The sequence below is a fragment of the Aptenodytes patagonicus genome, chromosome 13 (genome assembly GCF_965638725.1).
Source record: "Aptenodytes patagonicus chromosome 13, bAptPat1.pri.cur, whole genome shotgun sequence".
Taxonomy (NCBI): Eukaryota; Metazoa; Chordata; class Aves; order Sphenisciformes; family Spheniscidae; genus Aptenodytes; species Aptenodytes patagonicus.
This window is the reverse complement of record NC_134961.1, coordinates 6,987,095-7,007,653: the sequence shown is the minus strand read 5'-3', so window position 1 is coordinate 7,007,653 and position 20,559 is coordinate 6,987,095. Positions and strand designations below refer to the sequence as shown.

At 59.0% G+C, this 20,559-nt stretch overlaps 3 protein-coding genes across 6 annotated transcripts; 2 read left to right on the top strand and 1 right to left on the bottom strand.

The window, feature by feature from the left end:
• Positions 1-128: 128 nt before the first annotated feature.
• On the top strand, positions 129-9,837 carry SMCR8 (SMCR8-C9orf72 complex subunit). The gene is made up of 2 exons (XM_076351334.1): positions 129-2,502; positions 4,753-9,837. Exons 1-2 carry the CDS (start codon positions 149-151, stop codon positions 5,204-5,206), a joined length of 2,808 nt encoding a protein of 935 aa, XP_076207449.1. The 5' UTR covers positions 129-148; the 3' UTR covers positions 5,207-9,837.
• SHMT1 (serine hydroxymethyltransferase 1) lies at positions 9,725-16,554 on the bottom strand. 4 transcript variants are annotated; one of them, XM_076351336.1, is made up of 12 exons: positions 15,856-16,224; positions 14,862-14,986; positions 14,157-14,302; positions 13,719-13,834; positions 13,469-13,629; positions 13,235-13,316; positions 12,773-12,985; positions 12,381-12,497; positions 11,900-12,022; positions 11,506-11,622; positions 11,210-11,320; positions 9,725-10,688 (listed from the first exon to the last, which is right to left on the bottom strand). In XM_076351336.1, exons 1-12 carry the CDS (start codon positions 16,190-16,192, stop codon positions 10,519-10,521), a joined length of 1,818 nt encoding a protein of 605 aa, XP_076207451.1. In that variant the 5' UTR covers positions 16,193-16,224; the 3' UTR covers positions 9,725-10,518. The 4 variants fall into 4 exon arrangements, with proteins under 4 accessions (XP_076207451.1, XP_076207454.1, XP_076207452.1 ...); XM_076351339.1 differs by lacking the exon at positions 15,856-16,224 and adding an exon at positions 16,497-16,554 and having other exon boundaries at positions 9,729-10,688; XM_076351337.1 differs by lacking the exon at positions 15,856-16,224 and adding an exon at positions 16,279-16,336 and having other exon boundaries at positions 9,729-10,688.
• A 926-nt stretch (positions 16,555-17,480) lies between these two features.
• On the top strand, positions 17,481-20,515 carry LOC143166711 (chemerin-like receptor 1). The gene is made up of 2 exons (XM_076351340.1): positions 17,481-17,539; positions 18,105-20,515. Exon 2 carries the CDS (start codon positions 18,123-18,125, stop codon positions 19,206-19,208), a length of 1,086 nt encoding a protein of 361 aa, XP_076207455.1. The 5' UTR covers positions 17,481-17,539; positions 18,105-18,122; the 3' UTR covers positions 19,209-20,515.
• Positions 20,516-20,559: the final 44 nt, after the last annotated feature.

Below are 20,559 nucleotides of genomic sequence, written 5' to 3'. Positions count from 1 at the left end.
GGGGGCTGCGGCGGGGGCCCGGTTGCGGGCGGGCCGGGGCCGGGGCTGCGGCTGCGGCGGGGCCTCCCGCAGGGCCCGGCGGCGGTGGCGGGGGGGGGGGACCGGCGGGGGCCTCGCTGCTCCATGTCCGTCCCCTCCTGCGGGAAATATGATCAGCGCCCCCGACGTGGTGGCCTTCACCAGAGAGGAGGAGCTGGAGGATGAGCTGTGCAGTGAGCCGCCCCTGCCCGAGGAGTACTCGGTGCCGCTCTTCCCCTTCGCCAGCCACGGCGCCAACCCCTGGGCCAAGGTCGCCGGCTCCAAGTTCACCCGGGACTTCATCCTAATCTCCGAGTTCTCGGAGCAAGTGGGGCCCCAGCCCCTCCTGACCATCCCCGATGACGCCAAAGTGTCGGGCACCTTCGATCTCAATTATTTTTCCCTTCGGATCATGTCTGTGGATTACCAGGCTTCCTTCGTGGGGCACCCTCCCGGCTCTGCCTACCCGAAGCTGAACTTCGTGGAGGATTCCAAAGTGGTGCTGGGGGACTCGAAGGAAGGGGCCTTCGCCTACGTCCACCACTTGACTCTGTACGACCTCGAAGCCAGGGGTTTCGTGAGGCCCTTCTGCATGGCCTATATTTCTGCTGACGAGCACAAAATCATGCAGCAGTTTCAGGAACTCTCCGCTGAGTTTTCCAAAGCCTCTGAATGCCTCAAGACGGGGAACAGGAAAGCTTTTGCTAACGAACTGGAAAAGAAACTGAAAGATCTCGACTACACCAGGACTGTCCTGCACAATGAAACCGAGATACAGAAGAAAGCCAACGACAAAGGGTATTACACAACCCAAGCCATCGAGAAGGCCAACGAGCTGGCCAGCGTGGAGAAGTCCATCATCGAGCACCAAGATCTGCTGAAACAAATCAGGTCGTATCCCTATAGGAAGCTGAAGGAGTCCGACTTCCACCCCTACGAGCCGGAGTGTGCGCTGGGTCAGGCCAACGCAGGCTGCGGTCAGGACCTGACTGCCTCCGACCCTGCCGAGCCTGGCGAAACGCACCTTTACGCCCACGTGCCGTCCTATACCCCCAAGCTCATCAAAGCGAAGTCTGCCAAATGCTTTGACAAGAAGCTGAAGACGCTGGAGGAGCTCTGCGATATTTATTTTTTCACCCAAACCCTTGACCAGTTGCATCAGATCGAGAGGACTTTCAGAGGTGATGTGTGCTACCTCCTGACAGACCAGATCAGCAGGGCGCTCTTAAAGCAACAAAGCGTAACTAACTTCCTCTTTGAGGATGTATCTTTTCTGGATGAAAAACCACCTGAAAAACAGTACAGAGGCTGCCGGGGGCTCAGTCAAGATGCCGTCGATAGAAAGTGTTCGGAAGAGTCCCCTGCTCCTAAAGTGGTCATCAGCCTGGGAGCCTACAAGTCCAGCGTGGAGTGCGTGCCCATCAAGATGGAGCAGGAAATCGAGGACTCCCAAGAACCCAAAATGACCGAGTCCGTGACGTTCGAACACCAGGAGAACCTGGACTATCTCGATGCAGATATTAAAGGCAGCATCAGCAGCGGTGAGAGCATCGAGGTTCTGGGAACGGAGAAGTCTGCGTCTGGCCTGACAAAATCGGAGAGCCAGGCCAGCCTGCCCGTCAGCCCCAGCCCCCAGGCGGGCAGGAGCAAGGTGGGCAGCCGGAGGACCGTCAGCGAGGACAGCATCGAGGTCCTCAGCACGTGTCCCTCCGAGTCGCTCATCCCGGAAGATTTCAAAGCGAGCTACCCAAGTGCCATTAACGAGGAACCTTACGCGGATGATGAAGAGGGAGGCCTTCGTTTCACCCCCAAACTAAACCCGGACAACGCCGACGAGCAGGAAGACGTTTCAAAACAGGAAAACTTAGTGCAGGTTGACTCTTCCTGTTGTATCGGGAAGGAGAGTCCCAACTTCCTCGAGCCGCTGCCTGACCTGGGACAGAAGCCCTGCGACGAGAACGGGGTGGTCAGGATCCCCCCGCAGCCGTACCGGCAGGCCGAGCAGGGGCTGCGCGGGAGCTTCGGGGGCTTCCCCTCCCACGACGGCATCTCGGGGGGGTTCCTCTCCTACGAGCTTGACTCGCGCTACCTGACGGGCAGCAGGGAGGTCAGTAAGAGCAGCCTGGATGAGTGCTCGGACTCCACGAGCTATATCAGCAGCGCCGCCTCCACCTGCTCCGACAGGACCCCTTCTCCTGCTCACCCCGCCTGTCAGGCGAGCGAAAGGCACAAAAAAAAGGCTGGCCAGAACGCGCTGCGGTTCATCAGGCAGTACCCCTTCGCTCACCCCGCCATCTACTCCCTGCTCAGCGGGAGGACCCTGATCGTGCTGGGGGAAGAGGAAGCGATAGTCAAGAAGCTTGTGACAGCGCTCTCCATCTTCGTGCCGAACTGCGGCGTTTACGCCAAGCCCGTGAAGCACTGGGTCACTTCCCCCCTGCACGTTGTGGATTTCCAGAAGTGGAAGCTGATCGGACTCCAGAGGTAAATCGAGGATCTGTTTGCTTTATCGGTGTCGAGGTGTATGGTAAAAACTGCATCTCCTAAGCAGGAATTTCAGGGGGGGAATTGGCGCGCAGGGGAGGTCTCTGTCTCGTTACCTCCGCAGCTGCCGTGAATTTCTGCTTATGGGATATATTTTGAAGGGGGGTAGATTTGTCTGTCTCTTTATATCCAGCCTCACTTGAGAGTTAAACAGAGTAAAACATCTGCCAGGCGATTGCTGCCTGGCTCATACTAGTTACTTGGCCAGGAGGTTTCCTTCTGGTTTAGGTCTTAGCCCGGCAAAGCAGAGAACAAGCACACGAGCCCTGCCGGTTTCCCGGAGGATCTGATAAGAGTGCTCCTGGAGACCCTTGTGTGCTCTGCTTTCCCCCGTCTCCCGCCAAAACTCTTCGGACATTCCTAGCTAGGATTTTGGGGTTTTTTTAAATGGGTGCTTTGATATGGGGAGGGTTTGTCCTTGCGGACCCTGGTGAAGAGACGATGCGCTGTCGATGAGATCGGTAGGTCAGAAATTGGAGCGCCGGCACCTTGGGCTGTGTTGGTGAGGGCGTGCTGGCCGGGTGGTGTGGGGAAGGGCGGAGGTGCGGAGCTGCTGGGCTCTCTTCGAGGGGGTGCAGATGGACCGAGACTTATTTATAACATGCCTTAGCACAGGAAAAAATGTCCGCAGAGCTGCGCGGGCTGCAGTGTTGGAATTGCAGTTCAGATGCAGAGGAAACTGCTGCTCAGGGTGAGGACCATCTCAAAAGCAAGCACCCCTTCCCCGACACCCAATCCTGAAGTGTGGCTTCGTAGTTTATATTAGCAAATAGCAATTGCTCAGCTCTCAAGATTTTGGCCCTGCCTTTGTAGCTGTTAGGAAAAGGATTTTCTTGGGGTGTTGCCGAGATGCGTTCGGCTCTGCGGGTGCGGGTATGACAGGGAATGGCCGTTGCTGTCACCAACGTGGGAAGCGTGAGTCGGAGTGGCGGCCCATTGCTCAGATCCGGGCTGGGATAGCTCCTGAAAGAGTGTTTCTGAGCAGCATGAAAATCAAAATAGAGAAATCTGCTTTCTGGGCTGCTGAGTGTTGCGTTGCTGGGGGTTGTGGATGTCGAAATTATCCTAAGCTGCGAGTTTACCCTCGTTTCTGTGCTCGTGAGGCAGGATGACAGCTCTGCCAACAGCTGCGCCCAAACTTCTCTGTCTGTCGGTGAGGTTTTTAAAAGCCCTGAGTGTTTACTCGTTGCTCAGTGTTTGTGGTTAGATGCAATTTTTATAAACAAAAGTCTTTTTTTTTTTTTTTTTTTAAGAACTGCTTGTAAGATGTGTCAGTCATTTAAACTCTCCTCCGTGGAATGTTAATTAAGCGTTGAGTTTAACGTGGGTGCTCTCAGCAAACCATTTGTACGAGGGCTTTGGGAAGGAACTCGGAGGCTAAATGAATTATTCCGGTGAGGGTGCCGCGTCTCCTACGGCCGGACGCTGCCTGGGCACAGGGGCAGTCCTTATGCCGGCAGCTGGGGCTCCTGGTTTGAGGCCGGCAGCTGTACCTCAACCGAGCGGCTTTAACCACGCAGAGTTGAGGAGCAGAAGGTAGAGTTTGCGTAGGCTTGTAATTTGCATTTAAATAATGTTAATTTAGGCTTGTTGGATAATTGTATGTTGTGAACGTGCTGCGGGTTTGCACCTGAGTGAAAAATGCCCGGGATCAGCCGGGGAATATTCTGGTTTAAGGACGGTTCCCTTTTTAAAGGAAGGGCAGAAGGTTTCGTTCCGCTCAGGGCTTTGACCACCTCGGAGCAGCTCCCTCCCAAAACAGTGCTATGGGGGGAAAGTGGAGCTCTTGGCAAGGGGGGGCTGGTTTGGGTTTCTGAGTCCCTGTTGTCACATCCAGAAGCTACCAGCTGCTGCAAGATTTGCTTCTGTTCACCGGAGATGTCCTATCGCTCCCTCGCCGTGTCGCCGAGGGAGGAAGCTGCCCCGAAGCGCGGTGGTTTCTGAAGTAGCGCGCGCACAGTGCGGATCAGTGCATGTGGGGATCCAGGGGATCGAGGTTTCTTTGGGATCTGGCAGGCTGGAGAGACTATTTGGCCGTTCTCTTCCGTGCTAGGCTTTATTTGCCCGCGGAGGCTCTTGCACCAGCTCATGAGCTAGAGGGAAAGTACGTGCGATACGGAGGCACGGACACAGTCTGCCGCTTAACTCTCTGGTCCCCTCCAGCCGTGACCTCTCTCCTTGCTGTTTCAGGATGGCGTCGCCTGCTGGGGTGAACGTGCTGCACGCCCTGAGCCGATACAGCCGGTACGTCAGTGTTCTGGACGCCGACAGTAAGACTCTCCGCTGCCCGCTTTACAAAGGCACCTTGGTGTCCCGGCTGGCAGACCACCGCACGCAGATCAAACGAGGGAGCACCTACTATATGCACGTCCAAAGCATCCTCACCCAGCTGTGTTCAAAAGCCTTCCTCTTCACCTTCTGCCATCATTTGCACCTTCCCATCAGTGAAAGGGAACCGGAGGAATCCGTTGTGAATCGCAGGGTGAACTTTCTGAAGCTTCAGCTGGGCCTTGCCAATGAAGATATCAAAATTGTACAGTATTTAGCTGAGCTGCTGAAGCTGCAGTACCTTCAGGAACCCGGCCAGGGGGTGAACCCTCTGCTCAGATTTGACTATGTTCCCAGCTTTTTGTACAAAATCTAGCCTTGCACGGGCTGTCTGCCTGCGTACTCAAGAGTCTGACAAAGCTCATCCGTGCTTGACATTTGATGCTGTCTGCAGTAGCTCTCATACGTCGGGAAGGGGCGAAGAAGCCGATGCGTTTGCAAGCGTCTCTGCTCCGCAGAAATCGGTTGTCCGAGGGACTGGATTTCTGTGTGGGTTCCCTGTAGCCAAGAACGTAGATGTTCCATCACATAAAACACCGGGCACCCTGGTTTTAAATGTTAGAAGGGGCACTATTAACTTTTAAAGCGTATCACGGCAGCGTCCCGGGGGGATTATGGCACGGAGAGAGACGCGGGCTGCCTTGGGGATCAATACTTACTACTGTGCAGCCCCCAAAATAATGCAGTGCTCCGCACGCTTCTGCCAGAGCCCTAAATGCTGTCGGTCCCTTCCGTGGAGCCAGGGCGGAGACCAGAGGGGAGATGTAAAGGCCACACGAAGTTTTTTAATCCACCAGTGTCTCGCGTGAGCGTAGCTCGGAAGCTCCCTGGCAGGGTGGCAGCTCGCGGTTACCCGTCTGTGCGCAGCGGTAGCGGATGGTGTCCCTTCCTGCGTTTTTCTGAGTTTCCTGGTGCTTCCCAGGACGGGTCGTCCCTGGGCGGGTGGGAGAGCAGTGGAGGCACACGCGCTTCTCTCCAGAAAGCGTTTGCCAGTTTCTCTCAGCTTTGTTAAAATCTGGAACGTGGAAGGACTTCTTAACGCCGGTGAGCACCAAGGCGCCCGCTGCTGTGAATGTAGAGCACTGTGCCTTGTTAATTTGACACGTCCTATTTGCTGGGCGACCTCCGAGAAGGGTGGGAGGGAGACTGGGAATCCTCAAGGCGTGCGAGGTCGAGGGTGGCCTTTTAAGGAGAGAGGGGAACTGAAGAGGGTGGGGGGCACCCTCATTTTTAGGTGCTTTTTGTGATGGGGAGACGAACAGTGCAATTCAGCTGAAGCTACGCTGTGAGACAGCAGGCTGTTAGAGCAGGCTGCCTGGCTGGTGAGATACTAGTGCTCAGGAGAGATCGGGGATGAATGTACTGGATTCCACGTTGTATCCGTAATCGTTTCTCTCTTGGGGTTTTTGTTTTGTTTTTTTTTTTTTCTTTTGTCGGGGAGTTGACTTTTGTGCTTTGCGGTAAAGCAGGGTCAGCGTCGCTGCATGCTGCTTCTGGCCGAGCCTGTTGTCGTGTCTCGACTACCTCTCCCGGGGCGCTCCTGGGTAGCTCTGGACGGGGCAGAACTGCTGCTCTCTGAGCCTGGATGCCGAGGACTTTCCTTTCAAAGCTTCTGCGCCGCTGCCTGTGCCATAAAGGTTGTGCCACCGGCGTGGTGATGCTCCCAGGTTGTTCCCGTCAGCGCCGAAAGCTTTGTGCCCGAGCACAGCGCTTCCCTCTGGAGTCTCGTAGGAGGTGCTGCTCCTTGGCCACCGGTCCCGCTCTGTGCTCCGCTCTGTCCGGTGCCGTGTGGCGGTAGCAGCCCTCGTGGTACCTCTAAGCAAGAAAAGCCTTGCTAGGAAAGATAGCCTTGGTTTTATTTCTTTTTAACACTCCTCCGATTATGGGGTGAGAACAGCTGAAATCTTACAAGATTAGCTGATGCGTTGTTTGGTTTGGGGTTTTTGTTGTTTTGTTTTGTTTTTTTTAAACCTCTGTTTATTGTGATGGTGTGAGGCAGTGCTGGAGACGAATGTGATGTTCATTCCGTTCCCCGGGGAAGTTTCTGCGTAGGGACTGGGGTTCGTCAGCGTGGCTTAGACCCCGCTGAAACTTGCTGCGAGAACCGCACTGCTCCGAAACCCGTGTCCCGAAGGCCAGGAGGCTCCTCGGGGAGGCTGTTGTCTGGCACCAGCGTCTGCGCTTCAGTACCGCTGCCGCCTCTCCCTCTCACCTGGAAAGCTCTCAGGGGTAGCGCGGGAGGCATAAACCAAGGGGGCAGAAAGGCTGTTTTAAATGTTAGCGTTGTTTCTGGTGGCTTACACCGAGGCCGGCTCAGCCGGGCGAGTTGAGCTCGTGGTGCTCCGGAGGGATTTCCAAGGTCAGGGGTTGCTTGTGATGGTGTTTTTAGGTCGCGGTTGGGAGGCAGCCTGGCGTCGCCTTCGCTGAAGGTGAGCGGTGTGCCTGTGCGCGGGGCTGCACGCCTTTAAAGCATGTTTAAAGGCCTTTTCCTTTCCTAACTGTGCCCTCCTGTCGCATGTGAACTGGGTCTGCTGGTGAAAGACTTCCGCGTCCATCGAAAACGCCTGCTTTCTGAAGTGACTTGAGGTGTCCCCTTGTCGATTCGTGTGCGCCTGAACGGCTTCCACACTAAAGCTGAGGCGAGATTCCTCGGGGGAAGAGGCATCTCAGTCAATGAGTAATGCAGGCGACACCGGGCAGACGAAAGCTCCCTGCGTCCCGCCTGACGCGCAGCTCTGGGGAAGTGCTCGGCACTGCTGGAAAACGACCTGATGCTATTTGGGTTTGAGGAGGGAGGGACGAACTTTTTTTCCCCCCGCTGACTCACTCACGTCTTCCCCCAGGCTGACAGCGCAGAGCGGCGGAGCGGGATGGGTGATCAGTGTCGGCTGATCTTAGTCACAGTGGTCTCTACCTGTGGTGTTCAGCTGCACCCATAAATTGATAAATAACTCGCTTCTCCTTGCTCCCTCTGTCAAACCTGTAGCATCTGATGTTTGAGGCTGTGTTGAGCAATACTTGCACTACCACCCGTCTGACCTGCTTCGTCTCTCCCCCACAAAACAGCTCTGATTTGGGAGGGTGCCCTGGGGGCTTTGCTGGGACCTTCGTCGCTGTTTGGAAACCGGAGCTCTGCGCTATCTGCGACTCGGCTATTAAGCAGGAGCTGTGGGGAAACGCACCTTGGAGTGCTTGTCCTCCTCAAGCTGGCTCACGGCAGGGTAACCTCTGAGCTCGGACTCCAGGAAAGGGGGAGTTACCTCGGGCTGCGGCACCTCGCTGCAGCCGGGGCCCAGCCCGCCCTCGCTGCTTGTGGCGCCCGTAACGGCGGCAGAAATCGGGGGGGAGTCCGAGTGCAGCTGGTGGTTCGGGAGCTGAATTCCTCTTTGCTCGGTAATTTCTCTCTCTGACCTTCTGCCCCTGTACAGTAAAGATCCCTATATTGGCACTTTAAGACTTTTTCCTCATCCTCACTGTGTTACCTCACTGGTTTCCGATATTAGCAGACTTATAGCAAGTTACGATCTTCGCACTAACAGCTCCCGCAATGAATCTTGGCATGCGTGTTCGTCGGCTTGCACCGCACCGCCTGAGCGCCGCGCGCTGCCGTCCAGCCGTCCGTCCACCGCGAGCAGGGCAGGTTCCTCGCAGCCGCAGTGCAATACCCACCAGCCCTCCCACGCCAACCCTCCAGCCGCCAGAGCCAGCGGTGCTGTGCACGGCCGTCACCTGCTTCCGTGAGCGCTGCCAGCATGCCCCCGCCTCCCGCACGGCCGGCTCCGGCTCCCTCCTCTCGCTCTGCTGGCTGTCGGGGAGAGGAGGCTTTAAGCCTGACCGAGAATTCATCGGAGCAAAGGTCTCCCCTGGCCGTCTGCTGCCTGGCTGGGCGGGCAGGGCTCCCTTTTCTCACTCCTCCGCTCTCCTTCCTTGGGAGACGGACTGCCAGCTCCTGCTCTACGCCACACTAGCCCGCCGCTTTCAGATCCCACCCCGAGGAGGGTCAGCCATAGGAGTAGGCGATATTAACCCTACACAGGTTTCATTTCTCAGAGGATAGTGCTCGGATTTACTTTCATCCAGTAGCAATCACTACTAAGCAGCTCCCAAGCTGTCTTGCCTTGACTAGGGAAGTACTGCCTATACTCTAGCAATATTCACCATTTTGTAAGGGGTGGGAGAGGCGCCTGAGGGGTGAGAGCTGACGGCTCCACGCCCCCAGGCCAGTTCTTTGGTTTTCCTTGTGCGTGGGGGGCCCCGAGCCCCCGGTCTGGTGGTGGGTGACAGCCCACGCTGCGGATTCAGCGTCTCGGAGAGCTGGGCAGGACCCAGGGCTTGTAGCAGCGCTTTGAAAAGGCTCCTGTAATAAGGTGCGACGGGAAATTCGGCGAGCTGCCCAGGCCGAAGGAGAGTGCCTGCTCCGATATTGCCGGGGTCCCAAACCCACTGCGCCCTGGTCCCCGAGACGCGCTTTAACTGGAAGGCAGAAACACAGGGTACCCGGTCCCGCCGGCTGCCTCGCTGCCGGCACGGGGATGGGGCTGGGCTAAGAGCTGCCTCTGAGGGCTGCGAGGAGGCTGTGATGAATTCTCATCTTATTTTAAAGCACTGTATCCTATTACTGCATGTTGAGTTACACGTGTGTGCCTGTGCGTGCCGAATGCTTGCGTCAGTAGTTAGAGCGAGTGTGACCGGGAGAAATCCAAGAAGCATGTCTTAGTGTCGTGCTGTAAGTGTTACTGCACAAGAGTTTAACAGATGTTAACACCAAATGACTAGTCTGAGAAATGTACTTTTAAAAAAAAAAAAAAATTATTTATTTGGGTTCAGATATTTTTGAAATACAAAAAAAAAAAAAAATTGGTTGTATTTTTTAAAGCTTATAATTCTTGTCATACATTGTGGTTAAATTCTTAATTTTACCGTGCTTATTAAAAAATGGTTCTACCTAAGCTTTGCGCTCGGAGGTCTGAGAAAATACCGGAGACGCGGGCTAGGACGGGGTGGTGATCCCGGGAGGGCCGTTCTCGGTGGGTTTGGGACAAGGCATGGCCTTGTCAAAGCCTGCGGAGGCTGGAAGGCACGAGAGGAGAGCGGGCTTGCGTGCACAAAGGGGAATCCTCGAGGCAGAAACCAGGGAGGGTCTTAGCGGCTGTGAAGTCTCTTGTGCCGCTGGGCACAGCGCCTGGCTGCGGGCGGGTGGCTGCTGCAGGGGCGGACCCCCCCCCCCGTCCTTCCTGGCCGCTGTGGGCAGGGGTGTCTGGGTGACCGTGGGCAGGCCTGCCTAAACCTCGTCTGCTGCTCCCACAGCCAGCGAGAGCCGGATCAAACCCAGGCCTGGCTGCGAGGCTGAGGGTTACCTGGTGCTGGGTCCCAGTCGTAACACTGAGTGGTGAAAGGGCTGGTTTCCTGGCGGGGGGGGGGACGACATGCTCAGGGGGGTCTTGTGCCCCAAATGGGAGGGGAGAGGTGAGTAAGAGCCAAACAAGGAGCCACTGCTGCACCGCAGCCAGTGCCAGCAGGGAGGTTGCTGGGAGAAGGCACTGGGGTGTTGGTCTCGGGCTGGGGGTGCGAGTGTGCCGTGGTCCCGGGTACTTCCATGGCTCCGGGAGCGGGCGCGGGTGCCTCCCCTTACAGGACGGGCAGCCCCGGGAGCGGGAAGGTCGCTGCGAAGGCCTCCACTTCTTCCTTCAGTGCCTTCAGCTCCCCTCGGTATTTCTCCTCCTCCAGTTTCTCCTTGAATTCCTTCAGCGTGGCCTTAGGGCTCATGTCCTTCTGCACGCGCAGCGTCAGCTCGATCCCTGCCAGGATGGGAGACGCGTCGGTCAGCCCTCGCGGCTGCAACACCTCTGCCTGCCCCCGCAGCGGGCAGCTGCCGCATCCCACGGCTCTCCCAGCCCTGCCGCAGGCAGCCTGCGAGGCTGGGCTGTGGGCTTAGCCCTGCACACCCCGCAGCAGCACGGGGGCTGCTCCCCGAGACAGGTGGGAGGGTAGGAGCAAGGCTGCGAGGGACTCGCTGCGCCGGGAAACCGGCGTGGGACCCCTGAGGACAAGTGGAACAAGACTGCGAAAGGTAGAGTTTTAATCCAGGCTTTCAGCCTGCTGCCTGTGCTGTGGGGAGGGTTTGGCCGGTGCCAGCTGTGGCCAGATGTCCTCTCCCACATCCAGATGTGCAGGTGGGACAGTTACTCCTCACTCGTGCGTGCGCTCCCTCGCCAGCTGCTGGGGAAGCCACCCAGCTTGTGCCTCCTTGCCCGGAGGAGCGGCCCCGGGCTGCCGCTGGAGCCGAGACTCGCCCCCGCACGCACCCCGCCAGCCTCACCTCTGTGGATGTACTGAGCCACCATGCGGAAGTCGTCCTGCCGGAAGCCGCGGGAGGTGAGAGCCGGCGTCCCGAACCGCAGGCCGCTGGGGCGCAGGGCGCTGACGTCGCCTGCGCCAGAACAAGTCACGCGTGACCAAACCAGGTACCGAAACTGCCACGTGTGGCAACTCGGCGTGGTTCCCAAGTGCCCGGGGTGGACCAGGAGCTTGGAGCCCTGCAGGAAGCTCTGCACAGGCCACGGGAGATCCCCAGCATGCGGGGCAGGACGCGGCAGAGCTCGTGGGATCCCTCACCAGGGCACGTGTTCTTGTTGCAGGCGATGGAGCAGACCTCCAGGACCCGCTCGGCCCGGCCGCCGTCCGTGCCTCTGCTGCGCAGGTCCAGCAGAATCAGGTGGTTGTCGGAGCCCCCTGCAAAGAGAAGGGTTTGGTGGGGGACGTGGGATGGGGGTAAACGCTGCTCCCACACGAGACTTCAGCGAAAAAGGCTTGGGATTGCACCGGGGGCAGAAGCATGCCTGCCCTTGGGAAGGGGGGCTGCTTCAAAACAGTTTTGCGGATGTCCTGAGGAATTGCGACGGCAGAGCCCTGCCTGTCGCATCCGTGCACGTGCCGCCCTCGTGGCCTGGCTCGGACCTGGGCCACGTGCAGGGGTCAGCCCCATCCCGCCGCTGAAACCTGTCCTCACCCGTGATGATGTCGTAGCCCAGCTCCATCAGCGCCGTCGAGAGCGCCTTGCAGTTCGCGACCACCTGCTGCTGATAGGCCTTGAACTCGGGCGTCATGGCCTGCCGCAGGGCCACGGCGATCCCTGGGGAGGAAGGCAGAGCGGGGTGAATTTTTGGGGGCTCCCACTGGGAGAGCCGGTGGGGACGTGTGGCACCACCAGCAGAAGTCATCCTGGAAGCTGAGCAAACTGATGGACAGTCCTCTCCCCTAACCAGGCTGGCAACATTGCCGTGAGCCAAAAGGCAGGATGGGACAAGCCTGGCTGCCCCTCGGGCAATGCTGGATCAAGCTGGCTGCTCCTTGCCGCGTTCTCTCCAGGCTGCGAGCCCCTCGGGGCAGCTGGAGCCCCCTGCACCGCTGCTGGGGGTCAGAGCCCGGCCAGGACATCTTTGCCGGCTCCCTTTGCCATCCCGGAGCTGGCGGCCAGCCTGGATGCGTACCTGCAATGGCGTGGTTGTGCGGGCCTCCCTGCAGCCCGGGGAAGACCGCCTGGTTGATGAGGCTCTCCAGGTTGTAGAGTGTTTCCTTGCCCGTCTTGGGGTCCACGCTGCGGGTGCCTGCAGGAGGGGAGGGCAGGGTCGCTCATGAGGCAGCACGGCCACCCTTCTCCCACGAGCTGTTTTCACCCCCTGGCCACTCGGAGCAGGGATGGTGGTCATTCCTCTTCAAATTTGGGCCATGGTTGGCCCTGGTAAGCTCCCCAGGTGCTCCCAGGAGGCCCCAGACCTTCCTGCCCTCTCTCCTTCCCAGCTAGAGTAGGAAGGAGCTTTAACTTGCAGCGCCCCCGGCCTGGGGAGAGCGTTTCTCCCGGCTCCCTGGCCAAGTCAGGCACCTTTGCGGTAGAAGATCATGCCGGCCCTGCAGCCCCGCAAGGTCTTGTGGGTAGTGGTGGAGACGACGTCGCAGTGGTCGAAGGGGGAGGGCACCACGCCAGCGGCCACCAGCCCGCTGATGTGGGCCATGTCAGCCATGAGATAGGCACCGTTGGCATCGGCGATCTTCCGCATGCGGGCATAGTCCAGGTTGCGCGAGTAGCAGCTGACACCTGCAGGGAGATGGGATGTGGAGGGGACAGGAGCAGATGCTCGAGGACCCTGGGACAGCCCTGCGTCCAGCCCTGTGATGGGGACAGCCCAGCTGGGGACAGCACACAAGCTCCTGCCAGCGTGGATGTGGTAGAGGTCTCCTCCTGGCACTGCAGCACCCGCGGGCTTACCAGGGCGCTACTGGCTTCAGGGAGCCACCCCCACCCAGGGTGTGTCACCACGGAGGTCGGTAAGGGTTTGATCCTTACCTGCTATGATCAGCTTGGGGTGGAAGAGGCGGGCATTCTCCTCCAGCCGGTCGTAGTCGATGTAACCGGTCTTGGGGTTGACCTGGGAGAGGAAGCGGAGGGTTCAGCCACCTTGGTATGGGTGAAGATCAGCTGCAGCACCGTCCTGCAGGAGGGGGTGCCGGGAGCCTGACGCCGGTACTTTTAACTCTAAGAGGCACCAACACTTATGACGGCTGGAGCAGCTCTCTGTACCTTGTAGGGCATGGACTCGAAGAAGACAGAGGTGGCAGAGATCTTCTTCTTGTCCGTCATGAACCCGTGGGTGAGGTGGCCCCCATCGGGCAGGTCCAGCCCCATGATCCTGCCGTGGGGCTCCACCAGGGCCGTGTACACCGCAAAGTTTGCGGGTGACCCTGCAGCGAGAGCACACCGGGCCGGTTATGAGTGCTGGGGCGCGCAGAGGCCAGCGCAACTGGCCTGGCTCTCCTGAGCACCCCATTACCTGAGTAGGGCTGGACGTTGACGCCCCACTTCTGGGGGTCGAGCCGGTACGCCTGCAGGGCTCGCTTCTGGCAGAGCCTTTCCAGCTCGTCTACGAACTCCGTCCCGCCGTAGTACCTGCCGGTAAAGGACGGGACAGGGGTTAAAACCAAACTCATTGCTCAGAACGGTCCCTGTGACCAAGCTGGGGAGAAAACGGGGTGATGCCGTGTTTGTGGCAGCCACCGGGAGAGCAGCTGCAGCAGACGTGACCCTGCTGAGATTGTCCCATGCGTGGCCAAGGACAGAAGCCAAGAGGGTCGGATCCTGCCCTGGAGGAGCGTGACTGCCAGCGCAAGGACATCGCCTCCTTCCCAGAGGTGAGGTCTGGCAGCGTGGGTGGTTTCTCTCCCTCCCTGCAAGGGTTTGGGTTGGGTGGGACTCAGCCCCAGCCCCGTACCTCTGTCCTGGGTAGCCCTCGGAGTATTTGTTGTTCATGCAGGATCCCAGGGCCTCCAGGACTGCTCGGCTCGCAAAGTTCTCCGACGCGATTAACTCCAGCCCCAGCCTCTGCCGCTGCTTCTCCTTCTTGATGATGCTGTGCACCTTTTGGAGGGGAGAGAAACAGCTTCACCCGTGCCGGCTCTGCATGGAGACGTGGATGCTCCACCACAGGGGATGCACCCTCGGAGGGGACAGGGCATGGAGAGGGGCCTGGGAAGGTGCTGGAGAAGAGAGACAAGATCCCTTCTTGGTACAGCTGCTCCCAAACAGTTCATATGTCCGGTCACAGCCCATGTTTTGGGTTTCTACCTGCCAGGAGGCTGCCAGATAATTCAACTGTCATTTGGGCTTGAGAGTCAAGGGCAACTGCCACATGGCCTGGTGGGCTTGCTGCTCTGGTGTGGACATTAGAGCTTCAAACAGAGGGGTATAAGCAATAGATGCGAAGTTACGACCATGCTATCTGCAGATGGTTGGAGGACGCCCTCCCTCTCCCCCTCTCCCTGCAGGCAGAGCAGGCACGGAGGCTGGATGGGTCCCACCAGCTCAGCCTTGGACCGTTTCCCTGCCACATCCCTGGCTCGAGGAGATCAGCAGCCCCACGGCTGTCTGGGGGATGAATGGAGCGGCTGCTGGGCAAGGGCCAGGAAGGGGCTCTCACCTCCGGGTCGTTGCTGTCGAGCGGTTCCACTACCATCCTGTTATGGGAGGCCCAGAGCTCCGCGCTGGGGAGGCCCCCGTTGCCCGGTGTTGAGTTTGCCATCCTCCTGCTGGGTCCGAGGTCACCTGCCAGTGGAGAGGGGAGTTTGTGGGATGGGCTGGGATGGCAGCGGGGCTGGGTGCCTCCACGCTGCGTCCCTGCGCCCTGCCTGCTCCTATCCTACATCTTCCCCGGAAACACAGAGGGACCAGCCACGGGCTGGGGCCCACTGGGTGAGGAAAACACCGACAACTGTCAAGGTCCCCCCACTGATTTAAGACCAGTTCATTAGTTATAGTGCTTTGATCATTTCTGATACTCTCCCATCACCGCCCCGCCTGGGGCCCCCCACCCAGCTCTGCAGCGCCTGGCCAGACACTTGGGGACACGGTGAACCCACGCACGGACCAAACCGGATCAGCAACACGAGCAATGCCTTTCCTTCTCGCTCCTGTATATCCGCGAGTCTTAGGGCTTCTAGGAGATGCTAGCAAATGCCCTCACAGACACAAGGGTATCTTATTAAAACTGCTGCTTAATTTCAAGGGCAGTGAAGTGCTCATACCCACAGACCTCAATTTTAATGCGTGTTGCATTCCCCGGCACGCTTAAACCTCTCGGCTGCTTTCCCTTGTGCATAGCCATGAGGGCAAACCCCCAGCAGGTCGGAGTCCTGCCCCAAGCCCTAACCGAAGCAAGCACGGCTTGTGGAGCTGGGCCCCGAGAGGCAGCAGCTCTGCCTCGGCTTGACTCCACGGCACGCGTGATGCCCAGGCCTGGCAGCAGCCCTCCGGCCCCGTCGGTGCGACCACTGCTAGCATTATAATGCACAGCAGGAGCTCCCGGGCAGGCGTGACAGCCCGGCTTCTGCCTTGGCTGAAAACAATGCATCTTTTTACCCATTAACCCTGCAAGGCCAGCGAAGGGCCGTGAGCAGGTTATTAAGCAATCGCACTTAGCTTGCTTGTGCCAAGCTGCTGAAGTCCGTTCAGGGTGGGCCTGCTGCGCGCTGCCCTCGCTGGGCAGGGACGCTCGGCCACCCTCCTCCCCGAGCCCGGGGCCTCGTTGGCAGGGAGGGAATCCCCTCTGTCAGAAAAGCTGGGGTGGGCTGGGGAAAGGGCTGCAAGGGAAAGGGCAGGGAGGCTTTGGGCGGGACAGCTGGGTCTAGTGCGTCCCTCCAGCACAGGCTGCAGCGGTACTCGCACCCAGCGCTTTCGGCAGACCTGCAGAAGGCTCGGGGGGGGGGGGGGCAGAGCTCCCCGTTCCCCACCCAGGATGAGACACCCCCCCATTTCCACCCTCGTGGTGGGACACCGGTCCGGCCCTGGCAGTTCACCTGCTGCGGGGATGAACCCCAGCCCCGAGGCTCCATCCCCACCTGGCTCTGCACGCCCCCCACATCCCGGCTCCATCACCTCCCACGTCCCTGAGAGCCTCCCGCTGACGCGCTCCCCCTGCCCCGACACCGGCGGCGGGGAACGGCGCTGCCTGCCCGGCTCTCACCCCGCAGCGGCGTGCCCTGCTCCCGCGCAGCCCCTCCCCGCCCCGCCCCGCCCCGCACCCCCTGTCCCGGCCCGGGCCCCGCACGGCCCCTACCCGCCCGCCGCACCGCAGCCCGGTCCCGCTCCGCCGCCGCGCCGGAGCCCGCGCGCCTAGCGTAGACGGCTCAGACACGCCCCTTCGCGCCTCGACCAATCAGCGCCTCGCTCCGCCCCGGTAGGCCGGCGGAGGGAACTCGCTGCGGAAATGTCTGGGCCAATCAGCGCCGCGCCCTTCCACCTCCCCGCATCCTAATTGGCCCGCGCCGAGGCGGGGCTGGCGGCGCTGCCAGCACGTGGCTGCCGGGGCGCGAGTGACCTTGGCCGGGGCGGGTGGCTGCCGTCACCCCTCCGCTGCCGTCACCCCTCTGCCGTCACCCCTCCGCTGCCGTCACCCCTCCGCTGCCGTCACCCCGCAGCCCCGGCCCCGCCTGCTGTGCGCTGCCAGCGCCCCGCCATCCGGGGGCGCCTCCCGCCTCCCCCGTGAGCCGGAGGACGGGAGCCCCCCGCCGCCCTGCACCCCCGCCGGGCGGGGAGCGTTCCCAGCCACCCCCCAAGCCCCCCCCCCCCCCCCGTCCGGGCTGCTGGCCGAAGGCATGTCTCAAGGCGAGCAGGCGTGCCAGGCCGCGGCATGGCCTGGCAGCACCGGCGTGGCACCGCTGCCCCGGGGAGCAGAGCCTGCCCCGTTCCCCCCCCCGGCGTGGCAGGGCAGCCCCGGCGCCCGGCGGGGCGTCCGGGTGCTCGGGAGGAAGGAAGCTGCCTCGGGGGGGGACACGGGGACGAGTCGCGCAGGCGGGAGAGGGGAGAGGGGCCGTGTTTTCTTCCTTGCTTCAAATCCAGGCTAGCGGGCGGGCTTGGCCAGCTGGCCCCAGGGAGCCTGCGACCGCCGGGGCTTCAGGGGTTAAATCAACGCACCACAAATTGAGGAACAAGATTAGGGAATAAGGGATCCTACTAAATTCCTCGTGATCCCAAAGCCATGGGATAAATGGAACGAGGCAGCGTGAGTCACTCCGGAGAGGAGCAGCGTCTCGACGGGGAGTCAGCCAGGAGGCCAGACCACCCGCTGCGGGCAGAGCGGCGAAGGAACGCGGCGCGGCGGTGAGTCCTGCCGGCACCTGCCGAGGCGGGGTGCTGGGGCGAGCAGGAGGGGCGAGGCGAATCGTGGGCTCGCCGGGAGGGTGGTTTGTGGGTAAAGGGCCGACGGTCACACCAGAGTACACCTCGGGTACCGTTCTGCCTACTAGAATGCACCTCCCTAGAAGGTACGTGTTGAACAGCCTTTTAACTTCATCTTTACCAGTCTAGATGTGTCTTGCTATTTTAATTTGTCGTCGGTCATCCGAAGAGGACTTGTCGCAGCTGTGGGGTTTGGGTTTCCACGGTTCTGCTGCCTGGCCCCTGTCGGATCGCTGTCGTAGGCCGTTTATGGAGGTGGTGTTCTGACAGCACCGACACCAACAGCAAAACCTGGGTCGGTTTCTCTGGTCGCGGTGGTTTCTGTGACGTGCAGATGCTATAGAGAAGGACTTTATATTAATTTTATATTAAGTTATAGAATCTGGCTTTGCATATACATTTTGTGTACAGTTGCTAGCAAAGATTTTCGCCCCTCTTGAGCCGTAGGAGCCGCAGATAATGGCGGCGTGTGCTGTTACGATTTCAGGACCCCGGCTTGCTGGTGATGGAGAGCGTCTCTTCTTCCCCCTCACCCTTCTCTGGCAGTTCCCCCACCGTGCAGTCTGAGAACGCCACTGCCCACGACTACTACTCCGGCCTCCAGAAGAGCATGCACGTCCTCTCCATGGTGGTGTACAGCATCGCCTGTTTGCTGGGGGTGACAGGGAACGGCCTCGTCATCTGGATTGCAGGCTTCAAGATGAAGAAGACGGTGAACTCCGTCTGGTTCCTCAACCTGGCCATCGCTGACTTCATCTTCACCTTTTTCCTGCCCCTCAGCATCGCCTACACCGCCCTGGGCTTCCACTGGCCGTTCGGGAAGCTCCTGTGCAAGCTGAACAGCACCATCGCGTTCCTCAACATGTTCGCCAGCGTCTTCCTCCTGACGGTCATCAGCATGGACCGCTGCGTTTCTGTGGCCTTTCCCGTCTGGTCTCACAACCGCAGGAGTCCGGAGCTGGCGGCCAGGATCGCACTGGGCACGTGGGTCCTGGCTCTCCTCCTCAGCTCCCCGTACCTCGTCTTTCGGGACACTGTGGTCAGTTCCAGGAACATCACCAGCTGCTATAATAATTTTGCACTGTCTGACGACTACACGTCTGAGGCAACGCGGAGGCTGTGGAGGATGCGGCATAAAGCGATGATCATAACACGATTCTTATGGGGGTTCCTCATCCCTTTCACGGTGATTCTCATCTGCTACAGCATCGTTGCTGTCAAGCTGAAAAGGCGGCAGCTAGCCAACTCTGCGAAGCCATACAGAATTATCATTGCTGTCACAGTCTCGTTTTTCCTCTGTTATTTTCCCTATCACGTCTTCTCCTTGCTAGAAATATCCAAAAACTCTTCCAGTCATGAGATGAAAATGGCCCTTTACATAGGGATCCCCTTGGTTTCCAGCCTTGCCTTCTTCAACAGCTGCATCAACCCCATCCTGTACGTATTTGCGGGGCCGGATTTCAAGGAGAAGTTTCGCCAGTCCATCCTGTCGACCTTCGAAGGGGCCTTCAGCGAGGAGTCGGTCCTGGGCAGCCTGACCAGCAGGCGAAAGTCCAGGTCCGCTTCGGAAGCGGAGGTCCCGAGGGTCTGAGCGGGCGCTGGTGTCCTGCATTGCCGGCACCGTTGGAGGGGGCAGTTCTCTTCTCTGCAATTTCCCCTCATTTCAGAGCTATAATCGCAGGACTGGGGGCTGCAAAGGGCTGTGCGTGCTAACGAAGTGCAATGTGATATTTTGGAGGTATCTCAAACCTACTATGACTTCATATACTATGGAAATTAAACAACTCTCTGGAGCCGCAGCAGGGTGGGAAAGTCCGAGCACATTTTGCTCCTTGTGCCACTTCCTTGGCTGCCTTGTTTCCCTGTACCTTTTCCATCCCCTATGGTCCATCATACCTGGCAAGACGTCTCCCTGGCTGGACGTGCTGAGAGGGCAACCACAGCCTGGGTGGTGGCTGCCAGTCGTTAGACTTGGCTGCCTCGGCGCTGCCGATCTGTTACAGCTTCCAGTTTTTAACAGGCAACCCTTTACAAAATTCGCCGAGTTTGTGACCCTGCTGGCAGAGCTCCCTTTACTTTCCTCTCCTCTGGGGCTCCCAAGGAGGGAGCCCTCGGGTGCTCTCTGCGCTGCCGCCCAGCCCAGCCCGGGGTCACCCTGTACACGACCGGGGGAGGCAGTCGGGGACAAGTCCTGTTTGCATCTCCGTGGGGTTCACCCGCCTGCAGTGCATTTGCACATGGCGAGCCGAGGGGAGAGTTTGTTCCCTGCCCTTGCCAGACTTTCCTGGCAGCTCATCTTTGCCGGGGTTCCAGCAGGGGGCAAAATCGGGTGCAGCCGCGCCGGCGGTGTACCGCTGCGCCGGAGGTATACAGCTGCGCCTGAGGTGTACGGTTGTGCCGGAGGTGTACGGCTGCGCCGGCATTTTGGCTGTCCAGAGGAGAAGAGGAGGGAGGGGAGAGCTATTCCATAAGTTCCTTGTAATTAAATCAGTGAAGAAAATACAAAGATCCTTTCCCATGTATCATTCCAGTCTGACGCATGGGCTGCTAAAGCTTAAGGAGAAAATAATTTAAAAAAAAGCAGCTTGAACGTGCAGTGGGATCCATCCGGAGGCACGCTCACAAACGTGTCTTTTAGAGAAATAGGGTTAAATGAAATGGCTATATGTATTTTTGTAGGGTCTGGACTAGCCAGTAAGACACTCATCTTTTCTCTCCCCACACGTGTGGCAGGACGAATTACTGGTTGTGCTCCAGTTACTCAGGTTTGATGTACAGCATAACTATTTCTGAGCAAAGCTTGTCTGTGTGTGTGTTTGACATGTTTCTGGCCCTTAAATAGCGGAGATCTGACATTTTCTACTGTTGGTGAATGCATATTAAACCCCATTAAACTTATGTAAAAAGTACCCAGCCTGTTTTGTTGCCTGTGTGATAAAACA